Source organism: Musa acuminata, chromosome BXJ3-4, assembly GCF_036884655.1.
Source record: "Musa acuminata AAA Group cultivar baxijiao chromosome BXJ3-4, Cavendish_Baxijiao_AAA, whole genome shotgun sequence".
In the NCBI taxonomy this organism is placed as follows: domain Eukaryota; kingdom Viridiplantae; phylum Streptophyta; class Magnoliopsida; order Zingiberales; family Musaceae; genus Musa; species Musa acuminata.
The window spans coordinates 19,067,497-19,092,440 of record NC_088352.1 but is presented as its reverse complement, the minus strand read 5'-3'; the positions used below and the strand labels follow the sequence as shown (position 1 = coordinate 19,092,440).

At 36.5% G+C, this 24,944-nt stretch overlaps 2 protein-coding genes across 6 annotated transcripts; both read right to left on the bottom strand.

The window, feature by feature from the left end:
* Window positions 1-8,023: 8,023 nt before the first annotated feature.
* On the bottom strand, window positions 8,024-16,747 carry LOC103972982 (protein BTR1). 3 transcript variants are annotated; one of them, XM_018821234.2, is made up of 8 exons: window positions 16,551-16,747; window positions 14,237-14,427; window positions 14,067-14,167; window positions 13,536-13,726; window positions 9,456-9,571; window positions 8,833-8,982; window positions 8,379-8,440; window positions 8,024-8,289 (listed from the first exon to the last, which is right to left on the bottom strand). In XM_018821234.2, the coding sequence occupies exons 1-8, from the start codon at window positions 16,630-16,632 to the stop codon at window positions 8,202-8,204; spliced, it is 981 nt and encodes a 326-aa protein (XP_018676779.2). In that variant the 5' UTR covers window positions 16,633-16,747; the 3' UTR covers window positions 8,024-8,201. The 3 variants fall into 3 exon arrangements, with proteins under 3 accessions (XP_018676779.2, XP_009385685.2, XP_009385684.2); XM_009387410.3 differs by having other exon boundaries at window positions 14,237-14,424; XM_009387409.3 differs by having other exon boundaries at window positions 14,237-14,475; window positions 16,551-16,746.
* Window positions 16,748-17,797: 1,050 nt separating this feature from the next.
* LOC135636995 (ubiquitin carboxyl-terminal hydrolase 2-like) lies at window positions 17,798-24,422 on the bottom strand. Of its 3 annotated transcripts, XM_065149282.1 has the most exons (7): window positions 24,364-24,395; window positions 23,542-23,659; window positions 21,747-21,796; window positions 20,352-20,398; window positions 18,948-18,994; window positions 18,776-18,878; window positions 17,798-18,698 (listed from the first exon to the last, which is right to left on the bottom strand). In XM_065149282.1, exons 3-7 carry the CDS (start codon window positions 21,778-21,780, stop codon window positions 17,922-17,924), a joined length of 1,008 nt encoding a protein of 335 aa, XP_065005354.1. In that variant the 5' UTR covers window positions 21,781-21,796; window positions 23,542-23,659; window positions 24,364-24,395; the 3' UTR covers window positions 17,798-17,921. The 3 variants fall into 3 exon arrangements, with proteins under 3 accessions (XP_065005354.1, XP_065005353.1, XP_065005355.1); XM_065149281.1 differs by lacking the exon at window positions 23,542-23,659 and having other exon boundaries at window positions 24,364-24,422; XM_065149283.1 differs by lacking the exons at window positions 23,542-23,659; window positions 24,364-24,395 and adding an exon at window positions 24,255-24,306.
* Window positions 24,423-24,944: the final 522 nt, after the last annotated feature.

The following is a 24,944-nucleotide window of genomic DNA, read 5'->3' as shown; positions in this document are numbered from 1 at the left end:
TAACCCTACCCGTGTCTTCATGTGTGACTTCAAGTGTGTGTCAAATCTCATGTGTAGTTTTGCATATAGAAACCCGATTAAATTCATTTTTATCAAGAGTACAAAATAAAGTATTCATCGCTTTAGCATTTAAGGATGTCTTATTTTTCAAATCATTTCATTCGTTCATTGATTTAGAAGACTTCTCAAAATCGCTCTTCCTAGTTTTTCAATAAGTATAGTCCGTCCCATTAAACATAGGAGGACGAGTGATAGAAAGTCCCTCTTGATTGTCTGCAAAAGCCATCTCTCTTGAGTTTTAAACTAAATAGAGAGTAATCTAGCTCTGATACCAACTATTATGATCAAGTCGGCACTAAGAGGGGGGTGAGTTAGTGCTTATGATAAAAATTTCGTCGATTCAGAAAACTTCAATGATTTTGAAAAGCTTGATTCAATGAAACCCATATCGGAATTGATATCGAAAGTATGTTTCGCTTGAAATAAATGTAATCAGCAATTAAAAGCAGAGAATAGCAATAATGAAGAGCAAAAAGAGAGTGCACACCAAATTTATAGTTGAGGCCACTGGCGTCCACTAACGGTCTTCCTTTAATGGGCGAAGACCAATCACCCTCTTACAATACTTTCTCCTTTTTACGGGTTTAGGAGATAACCCTTACAAGCCTCATACCTCTCTTGAATGATCATAAAACTAGAAAGGGATGAGGACACTTAGCAATTTTACAACCAAAAATCTCAAGATTTTTGTTCACACTTTCATTGCTCTTTCATGCAGGAAAGAATGGGGTATTTATAAGCCCCAATGGCTTCAAAAATGGAGCCAAAAAGTATCTCATCCCGGGTTTCTGGAATACTGACGGTACTACCGCCATTATTGGGTTATATCATTAGACTGATATTAGGCGATACCACCGCCCAGTCTGGGCGATACGATCGCTTGACAGAGCTCGGTCTCCGAGCTCTAGCGATACCACCGCCTAGCAGCTTTAATTACCAGCGGTTTCATCGCCCAGACCACCTAGGAGACTGAGCCTCAAACGGTTCCATCGCCGAGTCTGAGCGGTGTCACCGCCTGACGTGGCTCCAAGTGGCTGAATGGGCCATCCAACCAGCCCAATTCAACCATGTTAAAGGCCCAGTTTGCCTCTCATTGAGTTAATAGGACTTCTCCCAAAACTAACTCGAATTGAAACCATAACTACGATAATTAAGGCTAGACAATTACAATACAAGCAATTATAGTTGTCCGGCATGTCAATTGTTCATCCGAACTCTCGGTGAACTTCCGAACTATCGGCGAGCTTCCGGCAATTTTTGACTCAGGAGTGTGTAATTTACTACAATCTGATCATATGAACCTTGATTATGATATGATATTTTTTTCAGCCAACGATGATGCCTCATAATCTTTAACTCAGCCCACTCAAATATGATAGCTCATCAGCATATTCCCTGTACAAAGTTAAAGCTATTTCAAAGTGCTTTTCTTCATGATAAAGGAATGCATTAAAGGAGTTAGTTAGCAGTTGTGAACATGTCTTCATGACCAAGGAATGCATTAAAGGTGTTGGTTAGCAACGGTAAACACTTAATTTCGAAATTTCCTATGCAGGATTGTTTCATGTACTAGTATTTATTTTGGTGTTTAGGACTTAGAAAGAACTTTAGAAACTAATAATATCTTGGCAGAAGCTCTCTTTGAGAGCTCCCTTAAACTCTGTATCTCTTGGATGCATCCTTGAGTGGTGAGTCTTTTGATTTATGTTCTGTATCCTCGTTTATAATACTTGGGGTGGTGAATTTCTGTATCCCTTTGTGATTTTAATTTGGTGGTGAACTATTTTTCGATCTTCTTTAAGTTTTATCGTGAGTTCGTGCCTTTTCTATTCAAAACACTCATTCCAGCAAATACTACGACTTTTCTTCAAGAGTTCGTTTTTTGTCTACTGTAACATTTTCTATCTGAGAAACTATTGCATCAGTTTCCTTTCGAAATTCATTCTACATTTTACCCTCCCTAGTATCAGTTTGGTATCAGAGATAAAGGCTAGAGATCATGGCAAGGCGGAATAGAAAATATATAGTTGGTGAAGGTAGCGACCATGAAGATGATGCCGAGTCGTTGAGGCTACAGCTACCAAGATTGCTGCATAGTCTACAAGAAAAGAATGAAATAATCGAAGAACTTCAAAGTAGACAAAACCAGCATGAAAATGATGATGTCCATGAATATACTTCTGATGAAGATACACCTCATCTCCTAAGGGAGTCGAGAAGATGTCGGACAAGAAATAGAGTCCAAGACAAGTGGCAGAATAAATATAACCCTAGATTGGAGATTTCAGAGTTTGAAGGTAAAATAAATGTTGATGACTTTATCGATTGGCTTAATACAGTAGAAAGAATTTTTTATTTTCATGAACCACCAGAACAAAAGAAGGTCAAACTTGTGGTACTAAAACTTAGACGGAATGCATCTTTTTGGTGGGAAAATATGAAGAAACAAAGAGAACGTGAGGGGAAGAGTAAGATCGTGATATGGGAAAAAAATGAAAAGGGAGCTGAAGAGAATATTTACCTGACAATTGTCAGCAAAAGATCTTTCTCAAAATCCATGATTTTGAACAAAAAGATCTTAGTATGGAAGAGTACATTACAGAATTCGATAACCTAATGTTAAAAGGAGAGCTTGTGGAACTAGAAGAGCAAATCATTATAAGATTCTTAGGAGGTCTAAAGTATGAGATTGTTAAAATTGTTCAACTCCAGCCATATTAGTCTTTAAATGATATAAGCAAGCTAGCATTAAAAGTTGAAAAGCAACAAAAGTTTGAAAAGATTTCTCGGTACGACTCAAAAGAAGGCTATACAAAAGGAGGAAGTTCCAAGCCCACAGTCCAAAACAAGGTGATATCGAAGGTGCAAGAAAAGGGTGAAGAATCTGCTGGCAGCAAAAAAATACCTAATTCTTCTACCATAAGTGGTCGAAAATGCTTCAAATGTCATGGTTTTGGGTATATTACTTCAGATTGTCCAAATAGGAGGATTATAACTTTGGTTGAATATCATAGTGATGGAGGAGAAGACGAAGCTAACGATGAACCAAAATATGATGAAGATGAGGAAGATGTTACTTATGCAGATCATGGTTTGTCTATTGTTTTGTAATGTAGCTTGCAAGTGTCTTATGTGGCCGATGATGAAAGTTGGGTGCGAAAAAACATGTTTCATACTAAATGCACTTCTCTTGGCAAGGTGTGCTTAGTAATAATCGACAACGGCAGTTTTGAGAACGTGGTTTCTTTGGAGATGGTACAGAAACTGAACTTAGATACCATCTCTCATCCACATCCATACTAATTATGTTGGTTGCAAAAAGGAAATGGCATCAAGATAACAAAAAGATATTTAGTTTCATTTTCTATTGGCAAGTATTATAAAGCCGAAGTGTGGTGTGACGTTGCTCCTATGGATGCTTGTCATTTGCTATTAGAAAGACCTTGACATTATGATAGAAGGGTGTTGTATGATGGTTATAAACATACTTATTCTTTTAAGGTGAGTAAAAAGAAGATTATCTTAGCTCCATTACAACCTTCCGAAATCAGTGCACCAAAAAAGGAAATTAGTGCTTTTATGTCTTATGGTGAATGCAAATGTAAATTAGACAAGAGTGGTCATGTTTTGACCCTAATGGTAGTAGAGGAGAATGAACAACATAAGGAAATACCGAAAATCATACAACCAATCCTAGAGGAATTTCAAGATGTTATACCAAAAGAGATTCCACATGGCCTTCCACCTTTAAGAAACATTCAACATCATATTGATCTTATTCCGGGGGTTGTTCTACCTAATAAGGCAGCGTACAGAATGAATCCTAAGAAGCATGAAGAACTTCAAATGCAAGTTGATGAATTGGTGAAAAGGGGGTTAATTCGAGAGAGCATGAGTCCTTGTGCAGTTCCCGCCTTGTTGGTGCCTAAGAAGGATGGTTCTTAGAGAATGTGCGTTGACAACCGCACCATCAACAAAATCACAATGGATTATCGTTTTCCTATTCCAAGGTTAGATAATTTACTTGATCAATTATGTGGTGATTCTATTTTCTCTAAAATTGATTTGAGGAGTGGCTATCACCAAATAAGAATGAGGCCTAGAGATGAATGGAAAACAACATTTAAAACTAGAGAAGGCTTATATGAATGGTTGGTTATGTCATTTGGGCTATCTAATGCTCCTAGCACTTTCATGAGATTTATGAATCACATACTTAAGCCATGCATTGAAATATTTGTTGTAGTTTACTTTGATGATATATTGGTGTAAAACAAGAGCGAAGAGGAGCATATGAATCATTTGAAAGAAATCTTTCTTATTTTAAGGCAGCAAAAGCTTTATGCTAATCTAACAAAGTGTGATTTCTTTAAATCTAGTGTTGTGTTTTTGGGGTATGTTGTTTCAAAAGATGGAATCATGATAGATCAAAGTAAGGTAGAAGCTATTCTTAGTTGGCCAACACCTACTTCATTGCATGATGTGAGGAGTTTCCATGGCTTAACTTCTTTTTACAGAATATTTATCAAGAATTTTAGGTCTATTGTCACTCCAATCACCGAATGTCTAAAATGTGATAAATTCAAATGGACTAATGAGGCTAATGATGCTTTTGAGCTTTTAAAAAGAATGGCGACCGAAGCTCCTATCTTAGTTCTACCAAATTTTGACAATATGTTTGAGATTAAATGTGATGCATCTAATATAGGAATTGGTGCTGTTTTGAGTCAAGACGGAAAGTTGATTGCATTTTTTAGTGAGAAGTTGAATGATATAAGAAGGAAATATTCTACCTATGATAAGGAGTTCTATGCCATATATCGAGCTTTATCTCATTGGAATCAGTACCTTCTTGCCAGGTCATTTGTGCTATATTTAGATCATGAAACATTAAAGTTCATAAATCACCAACACAAGCTAAACAAGAGGCATGCAGCTTGGGTGGAGTTTTTACAATCTTATAACTTTACAGTTAAGCACAAATCTGGTGTTCAAAATGTGGTTGCTGACTCATTGAGCAGAAAGCATTCTTTAATTATCAGTAATGGAAGTCAAAGTTGTTGGATTTGAGACGTTTAAAGATCTCTATAAGAATGATATGGATTTCGGCTCAATATGGCATAATTGCAAATCAGGTTCCTTTTAAAAATTTTCTATCCTTGATAGTTTTCTTTTTCAAGCTAGTGCTTTATGTGTTCCATCTTGTTCTTTGAGACAAGTAATTCTAGCTGAAGCTCATGGTGGTGTTTTGGGTGGATATTTCGGTAGAGATAAGTCTTTCGCTCTTATTCAATCAAACTTCTATTGGCCTAAGATGTTAAGAGATGTGGAAAGACATGTAAAGCGATGTCGAGTGTGTCATTTGGTAAAAACAAGAAGTTAAAATTCTGGATTGTACACTCCATTGCCTATACCAAATGCTCCATGGGAGGAAGTGAGTCTTGATTTCGTTTTGGGATTGTCAAGAACTCAAAGGAACAAGGATTCTATAATGGTTGTTGTTGATAGATTTTTAAAAATGTCTCACTTTGTTCCTTGCAATAAATCGAATGATGCATCTCATATTGCTGATTTATATTTTAATAAGATTGTTAAATTGCATGGTATTCCAAGAACTATGGTGTCTGATCGAGATTCAAAATTTATTAGTCATTTTTGGAGAACTCTTTGGAGGAAGCTAGGTACTTCTTTGAATTTCAACAACTCACATCATCCACAAACTGATGGGCAAACTGAGGTAACGAACAAAAGCTTAGGAAATTTGCTTAGAAGCTATGTTGGCAAGAATATTAAGCAGTAGGATCTCATTCTTCCACAAATTGAGTTTACCTACAATCGTTCTATCCATCATAGTATTGATAAGAGTCCTTTTGAGGTTGTTTATGGTGCTAATCCTGCTAGTCCTTTGGACTGAATCCCTCATTCTACAATAAAGCAATTTAGTGGAGATGCTGATGAAAGAGCTAAGCAAATAAAAAAGCTGCATGAGGGTGTGAAAGCAACCTTTGAGAAGCAAAATGAGAGGTACATGCATGCTGCCAACAAACATAGAAAATATGTGGAGTTTAATGCAGGTGATTTGGTCTGGATTCATCTAAGGAAGGAGAGGTTTCCATCGGACAAATTTGGAAAACTAAAACCAAAGGCTAATGGTCCTTTCAAGGTGCTTAAGAGAATTGGTAAAAATGCTTATGAAATTGAGCTACCTAAAGATTACGGAGTATCTCCAACATTTAATGTGGCTGATTTAAGTCCTTTTTATAATCATGTTGATGAATCAAACAAGGACTTGAGGAGGATATGTCTTTTTCAACCAGGGGAGATTGACACGGGAGTGTCTAATTTACTACAATCTGATCATATGAACCTTGATTATGATATAGTATTTTTTTCAGCCAACAATGATGCCTCATAATCTTTAACTCAGCCCACTCAAATATTCCCTACACAAAGTTAAAGTTGTTTCAAGGTACTTTTCTTCATGACAAAGGAATGCATTAAAGGAGTTGGTTAGTAGTTGTGAACATATCTTCATGACCAAGGAATGCATTAAAGGAGTTAGTTAGCAGCTGTAAACACTTAATTTCGGAATTCCCTATGCATCAAGGATTGTTTCATACACTAGTATTTATTTTGGTGTTTTGGACTTAGAAATAACTTTAGAAACTGATAATATCTTGGTTGAAGCTCTTTTGGAGAACTCCTTTAAACTCTATATCTCTTGGATGTGTCCTTTAGTGGTGAGTCTTTTGATTTCTATTTTGTATCCTCGTTTATAATCCTTAGGATGGTGAATTTTTGTATCCCTTTATGATTTTAACTTGGTGGTGAATTATTTTTTTATCTTTTTTAAGTTTTATCGTTTGTGCCTTTTCTATTCAAAACACTCATTCCAGCAAATACAACTGTACTGCAACATTTCTTCAAGAGTTATTTCTTTGTCTACTATGACATTTTCTATCTGAGAAACTGTTGCATCGGTTTCCTTTCGAAATCCATTCTGTATTTTACCCTCCCTGGTATCAATCTTTCGACGAGCTTTCGGTGAACCTCCCGACGAACTTTCAATAAGCTTTCAACGAACTTCCGACGAGCTTTCACTGCATCAACGATCCTTCGATGTATCCCCCGATTCATCTAGCCCGATGCCCGATCATTGACTCCGACCCAACTTCGATTCTTGTTTAATCATGTTATCTTTCTCACGATCATAGTTAGTCCTACATCACTTATCTCAACACATGGATTAGATTATTAATTTACCAATTGATTACATCATCAAAATCCGAGATTCAACACTTATTAGAAAAAATTCTCAGAAAAAAAAAAACCCTCAAAGTTTTCACTTTTTCTACCCTTTTTGTTTTATTCTCATAAGACGTCTCTTGTTTCTTAAAGATAAAACTACCTCAAGTCGTCGCCTTTGCCCCATCGTGATCATGCTCGTCCCACCACGAGGCCTCGCTCTTTGCATTAACTCCCTATGGTCGCCTCCACCTCAAGCGCACCCTCATCCTCTGCCCTACCGCAAGGCCTCATCGACCATCAAGCCCTCCCCACACATCATGATCGTCGATCTCAACAAAGAGGAAAGAGGCTGAGTGGAAGAAAGAATGCAACCACGAGTTGAGACTTCCTCGCCCTCCCCCAATGGCCCACCACTTCAAGAATCGTCATGTGCCTCCTCGAGTTGCTCTACTTCCTTGATCGAGTGACGACGAGAGACAGAAGCGACAAGTAAACGTGAGGAGGTGCTCTTCTAACATTAAGTCTTAGAATCCAAGAGACGAAAGAAGGGGGCCGAGGGCACCCTCCTCAAGGATGGTGCAATTTTTTGAAAAACTTGCCAGGTCGTTCACGGGCAAAACCAAGCATCATCAATAACGAATCCACATTTCTTGGAAATTCTTCAAACACAAAGGAAATTCCCAGAAAATATGTCACAAGATGACTCATGCAGAGATATAGGAAACAACGCATTTCTTCCATTTTGCATCAAAGAGTACACATGTCGCAGTACCAGTATGCCAAACACATTCAAAATTACTACATGAAAGAATACGATTCTCCCATTAAGGCATCCTAAAGAAACTATCCGGACTATGCAGCTGACATTCCCTAAACCAAAAAAAAAAGCTTTATCATCTCTCAGAATTAGATGAAACTTTTTGCATAATCAGAATCTCAGCAGCACGGATTGCTTCTGGTGATCCAGTTATTGTTACTTTCCTGTATATTCGATTGAAAATCATATAGTAAAAAATCTGTGTTAAGAAGAAGATGGACCGAGAAGAAAAGGAATCCGAGAGCTTCACTACCTATCTGAAGTGCCCATAATGAAATCACCTCTATCTGATATCTTGATCCTTGCTCCACTGACCTGGAAATTGGCATTTTTCAACAACAACAAAGTTTGGCATTCATCAATCACAACTGACGGTCATAAAATGATATCACACCAAAACCAGCATCAACTAAACTACCATCTTAAAACCAACATAACTGACATAGTCTTGTAGTTCATTCAATGTTAGCAAATATCAGGTGACGAGAAGTTGGCACGTATTAATAGAGATTGCTGTGTGTCAGATTGTAAAACAATTTTCTGTTCAATGAATATCTATACCAACAGAAATATATTTGATCAATCATCTATATATGGACTTATATCCATTTAAACAAAGCATCAAAATTACAAGAGAATCTACTTAACTGGATTGAGCTCATATCAAAGCAGAAATTGACATAAAATGTGGTGGTACTATTTCAAACCTGACTTATCTCCATTATGTTTCTTCCCCCACGACCAACAACAGCACCAATATGTTCATCTGCAATTGCAATTGTTACTGAATTGCTCTGGCCTTCAAGAGGCCCACCAGGTGACTCTGATGGATGTGGAACCACAGGTGATGCCACACCCTGCCAAACAATTAACGCATTATTAGCCAAGACACATGAATCTAAAACCAGGCTTTCTAATCTTGCAACTGAAGGAACCATGACTATACATATTTAGAAACCAGAAAAGTTGTAATTTGTATAAAAGTAAAGACAGCCTTGTCACCGGCATGCTTTTGCCAGCACAGAGCTAGAATGGTTTCATAAAATTAGGGTTATACCAATCAACACAGTTGGTATTAGACACACCAAATGGGATATATTCTAGGCTTGCCACTAACACCATTGTTCTGAATCCACATCAATGTATCTATCATACAATGGCACAACCACAATCCCTGTAGCTATACTTGACATTTAAGAAATTAATTATCAAGCAAGATGAAAAAAGCTCCTCCATTGAAACAAAACCTTTTAAAATAAAGGTAGTGACTATGAAATGCAATACTTTGTTTTAATCATAAACTAGTATATAAGAGGATAGTATTTCTAACCTTGTTACTTGGATATTTTCCTCCAGATCCATTTGATCCATAACTAATAGGGCTGTATGCTACAGAAGGAACCATGTAGCCAACAGGAAAGCCAGGAAAACCAGGAAAGTTAACACCTAAAGTACCAGATGAGATAGGAGTAAAGGCAAATTAATGGGTATCATTAACATGACATACTCAGATAATTGACTCAAATGCAACATCTTAAAAGACAAGTTGCTCATCATGATATGTGCACTGAAACTATAAATATCAACGTTGAAAGGTGAAAAAGAGGGTGAGAATGGGAATTTTGAACCTAATACTGATGATCATGGTAGAATCTGCAATATGTCAAGTCACAAATTTGGTCATGAACGAACAAAAAAATTGGAAAAGAATATCCTAAAGGCACAATCATCAGAACTAATGACTAACTACAAATATATTTTAATATAAAACTTCAGAAACCAAATTATATAATTCAAATCCAGTAAAGCTCAATAAAGCTTGCTTAAGTTTTACAAAATTTTCAATTGCCATCACAATGGAGTTAGCATACCAAAGCATTTAAGATAATGGAGAAGAATCATATGCAACAAGAAAAGAAGGAAAAAAAAGGTACTTAAGCCAAAGACTATATTGGGAGTTAACAGAACTAGAAGTACCACACCTTGTACATGCAATTGTCCCATTAAAGAAAAACTAGAGTAGAGATAATTCTCATATATAGGTTGAGTTCATTTTGTATTAGAGAAATTATTGTTTTCTGGCCCATAAACATATTGTGTTGACACTCATTTACCTTATACATATCTTTCTTTACAATAATAACTGTGTCTTGAACAAGTGCTGTTTATATTAAAAACAGTCCTTTCACATTTAGAACTTGACCTAAACCATCTAAGTTGATACCTGCTTCTTCTTCTACCCACATAAACATATTGTGTTGACACTCATTTACCTTATAAATATCTTTCTTTACATTCATAACTGTTTCTTGAACAAGTGCTGTTTATATTGCAAATAGTGCTTTTACATTTAGAAACTTAACCTCAACCATCTAAGTTCATACCTGCTTCTTCTTCTACCCATATAGCAAGTGATAGGGTGGGGGGGGCTGTTTGTTTAGGTCTGTTTTGAAAAACACATATCTTCAAATTAAATACACAAGTATAAACAGCATACTCATGAAAGAGAAACCAGAAATAAGGAAAGGTGCGTATCTTCTCTCCACATCTTTTCTTAACCATGAGCCTCAAATTAAGTCAAAAATCTAGACAGTTCTGCTGTTAATTAATTCCTGCTTACATTCCAAAATGTCACTATTTTCCCTCCTGAAATTATACCATTTGGTGAGATAAATTGCCAAATGAATATTTTCGTTATCCAGCAGCAACCAGTCCTCCATCTAGATGTTTTGAGTTCTTACAGGACTATTATATGGAAGTTTATGACAGCAATTAGTGAAGCCAGCCTAACACATTCTGATTTATTAGTTGGCAAAAAATTCTACCCTAATTGAGAATACTAACGTATCCAAAATTTACACTAAATACTCAAATGATTCTTGACCTGAACCACAAACAAGAAGCAGTCAGTAATAAGCCAGAAGTGGCTGGAATCAGCCACACTGACAAAAAAAATCAAATGATCCCAGCCAAGTTCCCTTTCTTGCCTGCCAACATGTGGGGTCTCAAAAGCGGTTGATTACAGCCAAATGGTTTAAAGAGCAAAAAAAGAAAAAGAAAATGTAGATCAGAAGAAAAAAGTCTAATTAAGAGAAGAAATACAGAGCAGCAGACCAAGGAATTTGAGGAGTCACTGGAGAAGAGGGGAGAAATGGGGGAAACAGGACTAGATCTGAACATCAATGGCTTCATACTGCTTTGTCACTACCCTTTGTATGTCACCTTGCCATTTGTCTTTGTCATCATCACTTCCAATCAGCAGTGGATCTGTGCACCACCCCTGCAAAACACTGAACAGGGAGTAATTTCATTGCTGCTTCTGGCCTTCCAACGTTAGAGCTCAGAGCCATCAGTGTGGCTCTTTGCTGGTCATCATGGTTGTCTCCGCTTCAGCCATCAGCAGACTTATGTGCTGCCAGTGCATCACCGAACAGATTCAAAAAGGATCCATATAGGAGAGAGAAAGAAGGGGTGGATAGGTAAGAAATGTTAAATGTTAGTCTTAATTAAGGTTTAGTTATTTAATTACAATGTAATTAATATATTTTTTATTGCTAACCAGTAACATTATATATAATGCAGTGATTTAAAATGTGTTAGGCACCAAAGTCCCAAAACACCCGAGGCACTAGGCGCCCGCCAAAGCACCCACCCGAGCAAAGCAAGCCGCTCCTGAATATTATAATTAAAATATTATACAACTAAATAAAAATATGCTCAACATGTTTATGAAGACCTATGTTAGAATTAAACTGCTCCAAAGCATCTTGTTAACTAGGAATGTTTTGCTGTTCTAAGACATCATCAAGTAAAAGCTAAGGGTGTTTCACGTATAAATCAAAGTGCATATTGCCCATGGTGTTGTAGATACAACAAATATATTTAAACTGCTCCAAACGAGTTGCTGCTCGTCCGTTCGCAATTTAATTAACAAGAAGATGAGGGAATCGATGAAGCAGTTTAATTAACAGGAAGGCGGGGGAAGCAAAGGGCGGTGAACGAAACTGTAGCTGCGAATGGATGAAGCTGCAGTGGTGGATGAAGGTAGCAGACGATGTTGTCGACAACGGCGGACGGAGCTATAGCATCATAAAGAGCATGCAAAGGCGGCAAACGAAGGCAATGGAAGAGGTTGCCATCGGTGGCAGACAGAGCTACTACAATAGCAGACAAAGTTATAGCGGTGGAAGAGGTTTAGGGTTTAGACGAGCTGCAGTGGCAGACGAGCTGCAGCGACAGACGAGTTGCAGCAACAGCAACTGAGCTGCAGCGGCGAATGAGATTGAACGAGGTTGCCGACGACGACTGGCAGAGCGAATAAAGGCAACAAATGTAGGGTTTCTTCACCTTTGTTTTCTTTTACAGAGTCGGGCGAGGGAGGGGGTTGGACTATGTTGGTTCGATTGAACCAACTTATAAGTCCAATAGAACCAACGATTGAACCCGAGTCCCAAACTTGGCTTGGGCGCTCGCCCAAGGCGCTTGACGCTTGGGCTCAAGCGAGCGCCCGAGCAGCACTTCATTGAAGCGTTGCGCCTGGGGGTTCTGCAAGGTGCTTGAGCCTCGCCTCATCTCGCCCGAGCACCTAGCCAAGCATCCGAGCGCCTTTTGAAAAAACTAAATTATAATGTAATCTAACAAAATCCCTTGTTATTTTATTATTTATATAATATGTTAGATAATAAATAATTATATATAGTACATATGTTAAACAACATAATTAATGTTTCTATAGTTGCAAAATATAGTATACACCAGTATATCAAACAATTTACTATAGATATAATGATATAATATCCAATATGAAACTAATGTTTACTTTCATAATAATTATATTACAATATATAACTATAATTAATAAAAACATAAGTTGTAACATATGTCAGAAAAATATATAATAATAAAATAATTTAATAATTAAAAATAATATTATATAACAAACATTAAAATATAAAAAAAAGGTAAAACATTGTAAGATGACTAAAAACTTCAAACAATATATACATATATATTTTTTGAGTTCTAATTTACTTTCTCAACCAATTTTAATCCTGTCAGTCTGATCATGCATAAATCACTTGTATTGATTGATTCTGATCCCAGTTCGAATTTTTTAACCTATGCCTTTCTTAGACATGAGAACACCCTTTGTCATGAGGACACGATCCAATCCATGAGTAAAACAACTGATATATCATAGTTCACAAATACTGTAAAACATGTAACAGAACCAATACATAAAATAGGTGAAGAGACTTCACACAACAAATAGGTGAGTAGAATACAGAATTAAACATAGATCCAGCTTGAACATTTAGCAACAAAGGGCATCTCATTGAATATACGAACTGACTAATGATAACAAAAAGGCCATCAGTAAGGAAGGGGTAGACAAACACTGGAGACACACCTGAATATGGAAAAGGTGAGTTGAATGTTGGTGGATAGTGAGCATCTTCCATTAATTTTGACAATATCAGAAAGATAGCACGCATTTGCTCCTCAAAAGACCCTGTCAAGGTAACCAGCCTGTCATTAAGGCCAGCAATGTTATCCTGAGGAGATATCTTAATCCCAGCCCGTGAGTCTTCTATAAATGACCTGAAAAATTAATGGCATGCCTCAACTACCTTTAGTCAATTAAATGTACGGGCACAAAAAACAGGAGATGAGCATAGGTAGTGAAATGATAAAATATATTGCAATTCAGATCAAGCAATCTGAAATAAATAAAAGGATCAAGATGCCAATCCTATCCGTTCAGACTAGCTTTACGGTTCTTAGCCTTTTCTCAATTCAATAGTCACTTAGTGCTGCAATTAGTGACAACTTAAAAATGCAAACATTGCCTAAGAGTAACCACTTATGTTTTCCTAATTTCAAATATCACAACATAATTCTTCATCAAACAATTGAATACTGTGCTTAAATAAGACTATACTTTATGCTTGATCCTCCTTTTCCAATTATGGCACCACATGAGCTATTAGGAACAACAAGCCTGACTTTTGATCTACTTTCAATATCATTACTGTCTTCCACCTGTATGTTGGAAAAGAAAACTTCAGACAAAATACAATTTTTGCAGAGAACTATAAGTAAAATGCATACCTCACTGAGCAACTTTTCCAGGATCAATTCCATTGCCTTCATTACTTCACTAAATACCCCAGAAATAAGTATAATTCTGTCTGATGTTCCCGGAAAGACTTCATGATTCCGTGACAGCTGAATACGAGCTCCAGATTGTGACTGGAATTCATTTATTGTCGATCCACCCTTCCCAATAATACACCCAGCTGCTGTATTTGATACAAGAAATCTTATGTGTGTCTGTTTTTCCTTATCGCCTAAGAAGAATCTTAAGTATTTATAAATCAGGTTTGTGGATCTAAATAATAAAAAGAAAATAAAGCATAATTACAAATAGCAGAAATATGCCTACATAATTCAGTATGGTTGAAACTCACATATTCAGGGATAAAAAGAAATTACTAGAAAACAACATAAAAGTTAAACGAACAGCAAAAAAGTGGCTCATGAACTTTCATCCACTCTACATATCATCATGCCATAAATTCTATAAGGCAGCAAATTAGCTATTAACTGTCACCAAACTTTCATATGACCGGTGACATAAAGTCATGTTTGGAAAAGTAAGAAATAAACAGTTGAAGATACCTGAAATTGACGCCCAAAAAACTTAGATGTCATGCACACGGTGATAGACTCTTTGTTGTTAAATTTTGCATATAATATTTGCTGTGTTAAATATCCAAGTTTTTTAGATCATTCAAATACAGAAGCATCAAGTAATGGTGAATTTCCATTACTGTTCAGCCACATGTTCCTTGTATCTTGTTTTTTGTCGAACTACAAAGCCATATCCACCACCCTCACATTCTATGTCAAGCCCAAAAAAACTATATATGATCATAATTTAGTTAAATCATGCAATAATATTCAAGAAGGTTTTTGGAGCTCTAAGAACAAAAAACACTCGTTCTCCACTGAAATATCTCACAAATATGACTTTCTCTTTCATGGTATGTCAACATGATGGTCGTGCTGATAAAATTCATGCTGACCAACATACAGGCTATGTGATGGCATGGGCCCTATGTCAACCCTCTGTACTAGGCACAAACATGTTCTGCTGTCATGCAACATGCTGGTACCATATTAACGTAGGACAGCATGGCAAGTACATGCAAAACATAATGCATACACAGAAAAGTCATGGTCCCACAGAAAAGTAGTGGTCCATGGATTTGATAACAGTAGTAATAGCTTGCCAAGTAGATGAACAACAAACTTATCTCTGGCACACCATGCATGTGTCCTATGTGGTAGACTCATTTTCAACTGACAGTTAATAAGCTGGCACCAATAAACTGACCAGAATAACATCCACAAGCAAGGGGCTAAATTTAACAATTCTTCTGGCAGTAGTTTTTACCAATGTGCATTAAGTCAACAAGAGGATGCCACCTACAAGCTAATCTCACTGGGATGTGCCCAAATGATGTGATATGAGCAACCAAATTCAGGTGGTGACTATAGATGAACGGAAACAGAGTAAATCGTTTGAAAAAAAAAATCTTTATTTAGAGGAGCACAATACTTTAGGTGCAGACCTTGAAGCCGGATCTCAATACATAGGATAAACTATTCTGTACAAGACTCAGAATATGATTGATACCACATCATTGACCCTCAGAAAAGCATCAGGCAAACTGGAACAACTAAAAGTGATCTACACCTAAAATAAAAACTATGATATAGATGTCCAAATCATTTCTTCTAGACATTCTGAATCAAACATTTGTTACCTAAGCCATTCAGGCAAAGAACGCAAACTGCAGAGAATAAATTACATATGGACCATCATTATTGGTACCGTCAAATCGTCATATGACTCCCAGCTAATTCACAAAGAGAATGTAACTCAAATATGATAGTGTTTTAATCTGTTTAGGTTGTTTCACCCCCAATTTCAAGTAACTATCCATGAAACACAAAAGTTTCGTTGTTTTCAATACCTCCACTTCAATACTACCATAATCTCGCGTGTCATGACACAGAGAAATGCTCCCATCAGATTCTACGAATGAATAAAAGGAGCAATTTCGGAGCTCTGCAATAGGCTAACTACATTCCTTCAACAAAATTGGAACAAACCACAATATCAAGGGCCTACCCAGCACAAACACAAATAACTGACTTCGACCCCACCATTACCCCAGACCTCAAATATACTCTGAAGGTCTCTGGTGACCTCTACCTTATCATCGATCCACATCCCTGTAGACTAATAAACAACAACAATCAACCATCGGAAGATCTCCGCCACTAATCGACGAGATCAAGAGAAGCAATCAAGAAAGCGAAGAAAGTGAGAAGCACGGAGGCGACCAGGTGTTACCTACGGTAGGGGACCTGGGGAGTTGGGATCGCCGAGGGGCGGTGTCGGGAGAGGAATCGCCGCGCAGGTCGGGGGACTCCATCGCGACAGATTTAGGGCGGGGGCGGGGGCGGGGGCGGGTGAGGGAGGGGGGAGGGAAAGCGGGGATGAGGAAGAACGCTTCTTCGTGTCTCTCTCTCTCTCAACAGTAGCTGATAAAGGGCGAGAGGGAGAGGATACAAGGAGGGTCGGATTCGGGATCTCGTGGCTACTGCCTGTTTTGGAGGCACCTATTCTTTTCTTGCATTATTAATGAACCCTCCTCTGCCCAATGATAATGAGCCATATACCGGCCCAATTAATCCAAATGGCTCATTCCTTACTCTTTAAAGATTAACGCTGGCCCAACCCAAACCGGCCCGCCCGTACAACCCGGTTAGATGACAACTTTCATTCGCCTGCTCACAACTTCTAAAGGTGACTGAGCAGACGGAAACTCTCGACGTCAAAACATATATTAAACTTGGATCGATCGGAAGAAGTCTGAATAGAAGATATTTATTTGATGTGGTAGTTGATTTTTGTTTTATTCAAATGTCCATCCATTTTATTATTTAAGATTAATTTTCTTTTCGAGTAGAGTTATAAAATGAAAAACCTTGTGCATTAATTTCTATTTGAGCACAATTATAAAAAAGGAGAACACTGTCTTTAAATCGGTTTGGTTTACTAATTAGCTCATTTGAGTCTTAGAAAGATTTAAATATTCTCGATTTTTATTTATTATTAATTATATTTGAATTCTGAAAGGTATTTAAGTCTGATGAAAGAGAATAAAATTTGATTATATTTACTATTCTCTTATATCCTTAATTTTTGTTATTATCAAAGATATTCTAACCCTAAAAGGTATTAAGTTTTTTTTTTATGGATGAAAGAGAAAAAAAATTCTATTGTATTTATCCCTCACTATGTTATAAAATTATTTTATATTATTATTAACAAATTTATTTTTTATTAAAGAATATTAAACTTATGGGTGGTCGATTCACCGGTTCAATCAACAACCCAATTGTCCGGTCCGATTCTAGTAACCATATTCTTTTTAATAACTATGGGCCAAATTGGATTGGCTTCTATGCTTTATCTAAAGCATGTCTTCGGAAGGCATTAGCAAGAACAAAAAGAACTAACATCTTAATCTAATGGATCCAATGATAACTTTAGTCGAACTAGTATCATCATCAGCAAAGTTGAAGACTGCTTAGTTAGCACAACTTCAATTGCTTCACTATATAGAAATAAACCTTCAAAATGAGGCGCTTAACAACCAGGAGATCCAAGAACACACAAGTAGAGAATCTCTCTAAGCTTCATAAATTGCATACCAGTTTATCTCGGGCTGCTTGATTTCTGCTTGGCCTTCTCAATCAGAGGCTTCAATTGCTTCTTCTCTGAAAGAATCTTGAGAAAGTTGAATAGGAAGGGCACGTAGTTATGCTTCCTCCGGATGTTCTCAGTTCTCCATTTCTTGAACTTCTCTTCTTCCATTATTATCTTCTCGGTCACAGCTTCGATTCCAGCTGTCACCTCAGCAAGTGATTTGTTCAAGGCTTCGACTGCAGGACTGTGCTTGTTGGCAGCGCCCACATGTTCATTCAACTGCTGCACCAGATGCTCCCTCTTCTTTTGGAGTTCCTTGAGCTCAGCCGTGTACATCTCTTTCCGATTCTTTACGATAGCCATGAGGCTGAACAGGATTTCGATCTCCGAATACCTATCAATCCGTTCCTGAATTATCGGCTGAGCCATGTGCAGCCAGTCCAGGTCACCTGGCCCACCAGAGCAGAGACCAAGGCTGATTGGCCCCTCCTTCAGTCCATCCAGCTCATACAGCACGCCATCGACAGGTAAATAGCTTATGAAATGGTAGACACCATCATCCTTTCCTCCAACTTTCTGCTCCTCAGCTACAAACTGCTCGGGCCTAGCAAAGCTGTTATGGGCTGTTCGTATGGCTTCGCTGTTGTTGATTGCCAATCCTTTAAGTTCTGGAGGGAAGTTTTTGGTGAACTCTTTAAGCACGGACAGTTCTGGACCAACGTCAATATCTGGGCAGTTCATCAAAACCGACAGAATAGCTTGGGTTGCACAAGCATTGTTGATAACCTGCTCACAACCAAGTAGCTCAATGATACAAAGAACATAAAAGTAATTAAAGAAGCTTAATATAATCCTTGTCCAACCTGACTGGCAAAGAAAAGGTTTGGATTCAGATCCTTAATTACAGGACGGTCATCCTTTTCCCCTGGTCGCCACTTATACAGAAGTATCAAACCATATATGGGCCTGCAAGAATTAACGTCAGCTCTGACAATACACCAAAAAATGTAATGTAGGCTTTGGTTTAGTTCTAACCGCAGGTTGTCAAGAAAATCCATGTCAAGTGAATATAATTCTTCCACCTGTTCAGAAAAACTCATTCTCACCATACAGTTTGTTTTAACAAATAAAAGCTCACTTACCTTGTGTACCAGTAGATAAGAAGACAAGTGAAGTTGATATTTGAATAAAAAATTAATGAGAAATAGATAAACCCTAATATGCAATCATCTTGAACGTGCCAGTTAAATGAAACTGTTCAACCTGTCATTTATAGCAAAAAATATAAATAGTACAATTAAATCTGATATGCATGCAGTCCTCTAAGAAATGCATCACAAAACACCATAAACAGCTCATAAGACCTTATGAAATTGATAACTATGCTATTCTTTCATCAGAACTTTTTTCTCTCACTTCTAATGTGTGGCCTATGAACTACTCAAGACATGAACACCTTTAGCAAAGTTCCAAGTTACAACCATGTTTTATGCAATTGGCTGCCCTTCAAACTTTTATCAGTTACAACTTACAACCATATGTTTTAGCAAAATTCATCGCTGACTCTCATCTACTGTAGACATGTTATTTAGAGCAGAATAAGTAAACAAATAACATATCAAAATCTTTTTTTTTTCCCATAGATGAACCAAGCTAATATGAAACTTCCTAACTACCTCTAAAATGTAAACTTGTAACAAGGCAAATGTTCCAAACCATTCAGAGAAATGGTATCAAGAATTAGAAGAATAAGAACTTGTGGAAACTTGAAATTTTTCTTAAATAATTACTTCCTAAATGCATTACGAAAACCGCAAAAAGGGAAGTTGATTAACTGTCTCAAACAAGCCCACATGAAATGATGAAAAAAACAACAGAGTCAATTGACCGCTTCAAGCATGTTCATGATATAATATAATGGATAAGGACCACGGGTCTTTTATCACTCACAAGAATGCAGAACAGGTCACTAGATGATGATGTTGAGAGACATATAACAAAATTTGTCAGAAAATTATCTGAATACTTTGAATAAACAAATTGAAAAGGGTAATAACAGAGCCCAATATATATGTTTAAGCCCCTCACTTTATAGAGGGTACCTATAAGCTTTTTGTAAAAATCTTCAAAACTATCTTCTTAAGTCTGTTCTATCATATATCAAGTAATAATTTATCATGATATGCAACATACAAATCGATGCATCGCGTTTCAGTCATCTATTAGCCGATGATTTAGAAACTCAAAAGTTGGTATATTCAAGTCCTGTCATTTGACACATACCACTGCTAGTTAAAATGTGCAGATTGGTAAGAGCAACCTGATTGAGTAGAATCAATTATTGGTCAATTTCCAATTGGCTAATAATAACTGGAATAGGTATTGGTGTACCATTTGACAGTTATACAAAACAAAAGAAAAAAATGGAGGCAAACTTACTTGAACTCCCTTGACTTGCATTTGTTGTATGAGTTCAGTAAAAACACCTGGATGAGATATGTAACTAAGATTAAACAGGAAATAGAGTACTTCAACAACACTTAAACCCAGAAAGTATATTAAAGTGACTTCAGAAACTGATTTCTAAGGTGCTTCACAACATGGTGGTAGTTGTTAAACATCCTAGTTCCAAAAGTTATTCGATGTGCATATACCCAAGTGTTATGAACTAAACCATGAATACCTTTGCAATTTATATATTTCCTGACTCCATTTTAGTCCTTGGATCCAGATTTTTCTTCATATATATACACATTACTTCCAGAAAAAGATTAATCAATCCAACTAGTAACAAATGAAGCTTAGAGATCCATACAACAATGATAAGAACCCATCAATTTACTTTTAAAATAAGTCAAGTATTTCCTAACAACAAAAGCCCCAGAACACATAGGAAACATGATGGATGCACCGAATTAATTGACAACTGCAATAGGAACAACTGCAGATTTACAATGAAAATGCCAAGATCAGGAAAAAGAAGCTTGAAATAACATAAAGGAAGCCAGATGTCTAATATTAAGTGTTGGTACATGTTAGTACCAGCTTGCAGAATAATGGACATGTTTACTAACTAAAGCATAACAAGAGCATTTTGGTACATTGTCAAACATGGAAAGTTGTTCTCATGACTAATGTGCATCAACCGTTATTCAGTTTCATTTATAATCCTGCAACGGAATATCTAAAATGGGCCATTCCGAGAATTAACCAGTCAATAGAAATCTTAAAACGTCTGAAATTCAAGAAAATCATACTGAACATCAACTTAAAATGCCCACTATCTACAAACCAGAGACCCACAATGACAAGTGAAAGTAAAGGCTAGTTTCAAGAAATGTAGCCAAAACATGAACAGATTCTAGATTCACAATTTCGGGCTCAAAGGGACCCTCTTAAATGTATGTCTCTGCATATTTCAAGATTGCATGTGTAAAACTGTAAGTTAACCTTCATTTCTAGCTATCTCTGCATGTCAATGGGGGCAATTAGAAATGATACCACAAGCAAAAGCCTGCTGACAACTACTTTTAAGGAAAAGAAGAAAATATCAGGTTTCATGAAAAATTTCACAAGATTTATAAAATTTCATAAATTAAAATAATATATCTGAGACAAAAAAAAAAAAAATACAAGTTATAAAATTTAAGGAGACACATAAGCACAGTACCTAGTACAAAATGTTTCAACAAATATAAAATCCAAACCAAAAACACTTGCTTACAGTAGTCTACTCATATGTACAAGAAATCTTTGCAAAACAAAAAAAAAAAAGTTAGGGAACTAACAACAAGAAAAGGTCCAAGGCGAATATATGCTTCAGACACAACTTACCAGGGTCAGACTCAATAGCGCACCAAGACATCATGAGAAATATTTAAATCCTGCATAATTAAGCCAAAATTTTAATAACCTATAAAAAACCCAGAAAAATACTTAAAAATAAAAGAATATATTGAATCAAGCTTTTCAGCAAAATAATCCCTAAGTCACCAGTGATTGTAAATCAATATTGGACCAAGGCATAAAGTTTCAACTACACACCAAACCCTAAACCCTCAATAAATCCAATGCCTAATCAGCACACAGATTGGGCAGTTCCACCAAGTCCGATCCGAAGATGAAATGAACTGCCCTGTAAGTATGAAATATCGAGCTCATTATGGGCTTATCGTCTGAAACTATCCATCATAATACCGCTTTTGGTCTTGTTTCTCTTTTTTTTTCTCTTCATCATCATTTACTTCTCTTCTTTTACTGCAGATGTTCTACTTTTGTTGCCCATCTGCATTACCAGGTCAATGCCATCCTCTCATCATGCTGCCACTCCACTCCAGCCTTACTACTCCATGGTGTATCTCTCTCTTTTTCGCTGTGCTTGTAGTGGTCCAAACAGTACCAACCATACTAACATTTAGTACACTGTCAACATCAGTACCATCAAGTCCAACCTTAGATTGGTAACAGGACCGAACCAAGATTTTAGTCCTTGTTTCAGACTACCAAATTGGTAAGATTAAAGCATGTAAATCTAAAGCAATTTCAGATCTTGTACAACTAAGTTAAACTCAATGTAGCAGTTTAGATAACCCAAGGTTATCTTCCTCAAAAAGCTCACCGTAAAAAGTTCATATATCATATCAGGGAGCATGAGTAACTGCAATCTTAAAAGGTATAAAGATACAATAAAATGCACAAAAAAATTTATGCTTATAGACTTCTGACATGTGCAAATAGAAACTTGAAGAGAGGCAACCAACATCAAATCCTGCGTTGAATTGACCTAAAGCATGACCGCATGCATCAAAACAGTTTAAACAGACAAATAAAGGATACCCAATAATTTTGTTATTTCTCAAAGGAATACATAGTAGGACCAACTTATGTTGGGCGAGCAGGAAGAGTTGGAATGTCTAAGTGGGGCGTTCAAGGTTGTATACAATCCTTAATTCAGTTATATAAGGGGGAAGCGAGAAAATAGTATGAAGAGTGGAAGCATTCCAGCTGATACCACCTTGTTCTAGCATCAAAAGAAAAAAGTAATAACCACTAATACAGAATACATGTGTTGCTTCAGTCTCACTCCAATGGATTACAATCGATCAAAATGTGGCAAACATCAATAAATGGTAGTAAAGATACTACTACAACAAGAACAACAAGCCGTAATGTCCCAACTATTTGGGGTCGCTACATGAATCTGTTCCATCAATCCAAGTAAAAGGTATATCATAATACTTACTGCATAATATTTCTACTTGTAAGAAAATCAATATATCCAGAAAAGCAAAGTTCCAATTATCTTTCTTTTTCTCTGTTTGATCATCCAAGAGAATCGCCAAATGACCAGACTGGGAACATGCATGGCATTCAATACTGTGATCAGTACAATGTTACTTAAAATAACATCAAATGTTGATATTCGATGTTCTGATTATCTCATTGAAGAAACATTCCTTGCAAAAGCAACCGACTTTTTCAGAAAAAGGCATGATAATTAATTAAAGAGGAATAATTATTTTCACACAATTCAGGCCAAAGAACAGATGAACTTGCATTGCATGATGGAACTTGCAGAAGGTAATAGTGTTTTCCACTTGATATTTTGAGACTAAAGATGACTGAGTACCTTCCAAGCAACAATCTTATGTTAAGTTAGCAGGAAACAACTATGTTTTCTTTTCGAAAATAGTGTCTGGAAAATTGATATGAACACTACAGCAATTTCTTTCACCCAATGTGAGCACCTGAGAAAAGGAAAAGAATAGAAGTGGATAGTCCAACTACATACTACATATTAGGCAAACAAACAGATGACGCAGGCTTATTTGCTGGTCCAACTTTGGTTTTAGGTGCCACAAGATCAATTAAAATAAAGGTTATTTTTAATTTTAAAATTAAAACTTCAGTATTTGTAATATCATGAGAACTAAGAAAGAAGATTATGCGTGACAGTTCTATAACCCTCCTTAACAAACAAATAAGGTGTGTTTCCATCATAGGCTGACACGAACGGAAAAAACAACACTACAATGGAGAAGAAAACAACTACATCAAATTCTTGTTCTATGCGAACAAATAATGGCCCGAGAGAGATCAAACAAAAACAGACATAGATTGAACCCACGATTCAAGGATTGCATTCATAGCTTAACAGCAAGCCACAAGCTTTTCCAACCAGAACTCCTTCCTAATCAACGATTCATTTATTTTTCCTCACAAACTACAATCAAAATCATGAGAAACTCATACCGATAATTAAGGACAGAAGAAGGAACCCTAATGGGCAAAAAAAAGACGCAAGTAGAAATCAACACAACCGAAAACCTAAACCCCAAAAACCTTTCAAAAACCTAGAAACGAGTACAAACAGGAGGCAGAAGGGTTCAGGGATCTCAAAGAACAAAGAGAGCAGCAATATACGACGAAGACATCGAACGAAAAGAAGTACCCGTGAGTGCCAATTGGCGACGGTGGATGTGATGGAGTGACACGAAGAGAGGGTTTTCTCAGATGTTATAGTAGTTCCAACAATATATTTAGTTTACCCGAATCACTACCTTTGCTCTGATTGAATCGCAAGTGGCCCCACAAAAGATGCCAACGTGGAACCATTGTATGTTTACATTCTTGTGTGGGCAAAGAAAATTCCACTGTACGTTCTGATTTTTTTCTTATAATTTACATTTTAGTAGTATATAAATTAATTACAGTATTTATTGTAAACCTATTAAAAATATTACAAGTTTATTCAAAAGCATTAAGATTTGCATCAAATTTTCCCTATTTACTTGTTATTATTCATAAACCAATTCGTATTTAAAACCTTATTTTCTTAAGTAAGTTAATTTTTATTGGGTCTTTATGTTCATATATTTGTTATAATATTTTTAAATGGGTTGGTGGAGGTATCAAAAACACTATAAGTAATATAGAAATTATTTTTGTTCTTAAACCAATAAAGATAATTATTTAATTTTTTTATATATAAATTATTTTTATTATATTTTGAGTTAATTTACCTCAATGTTT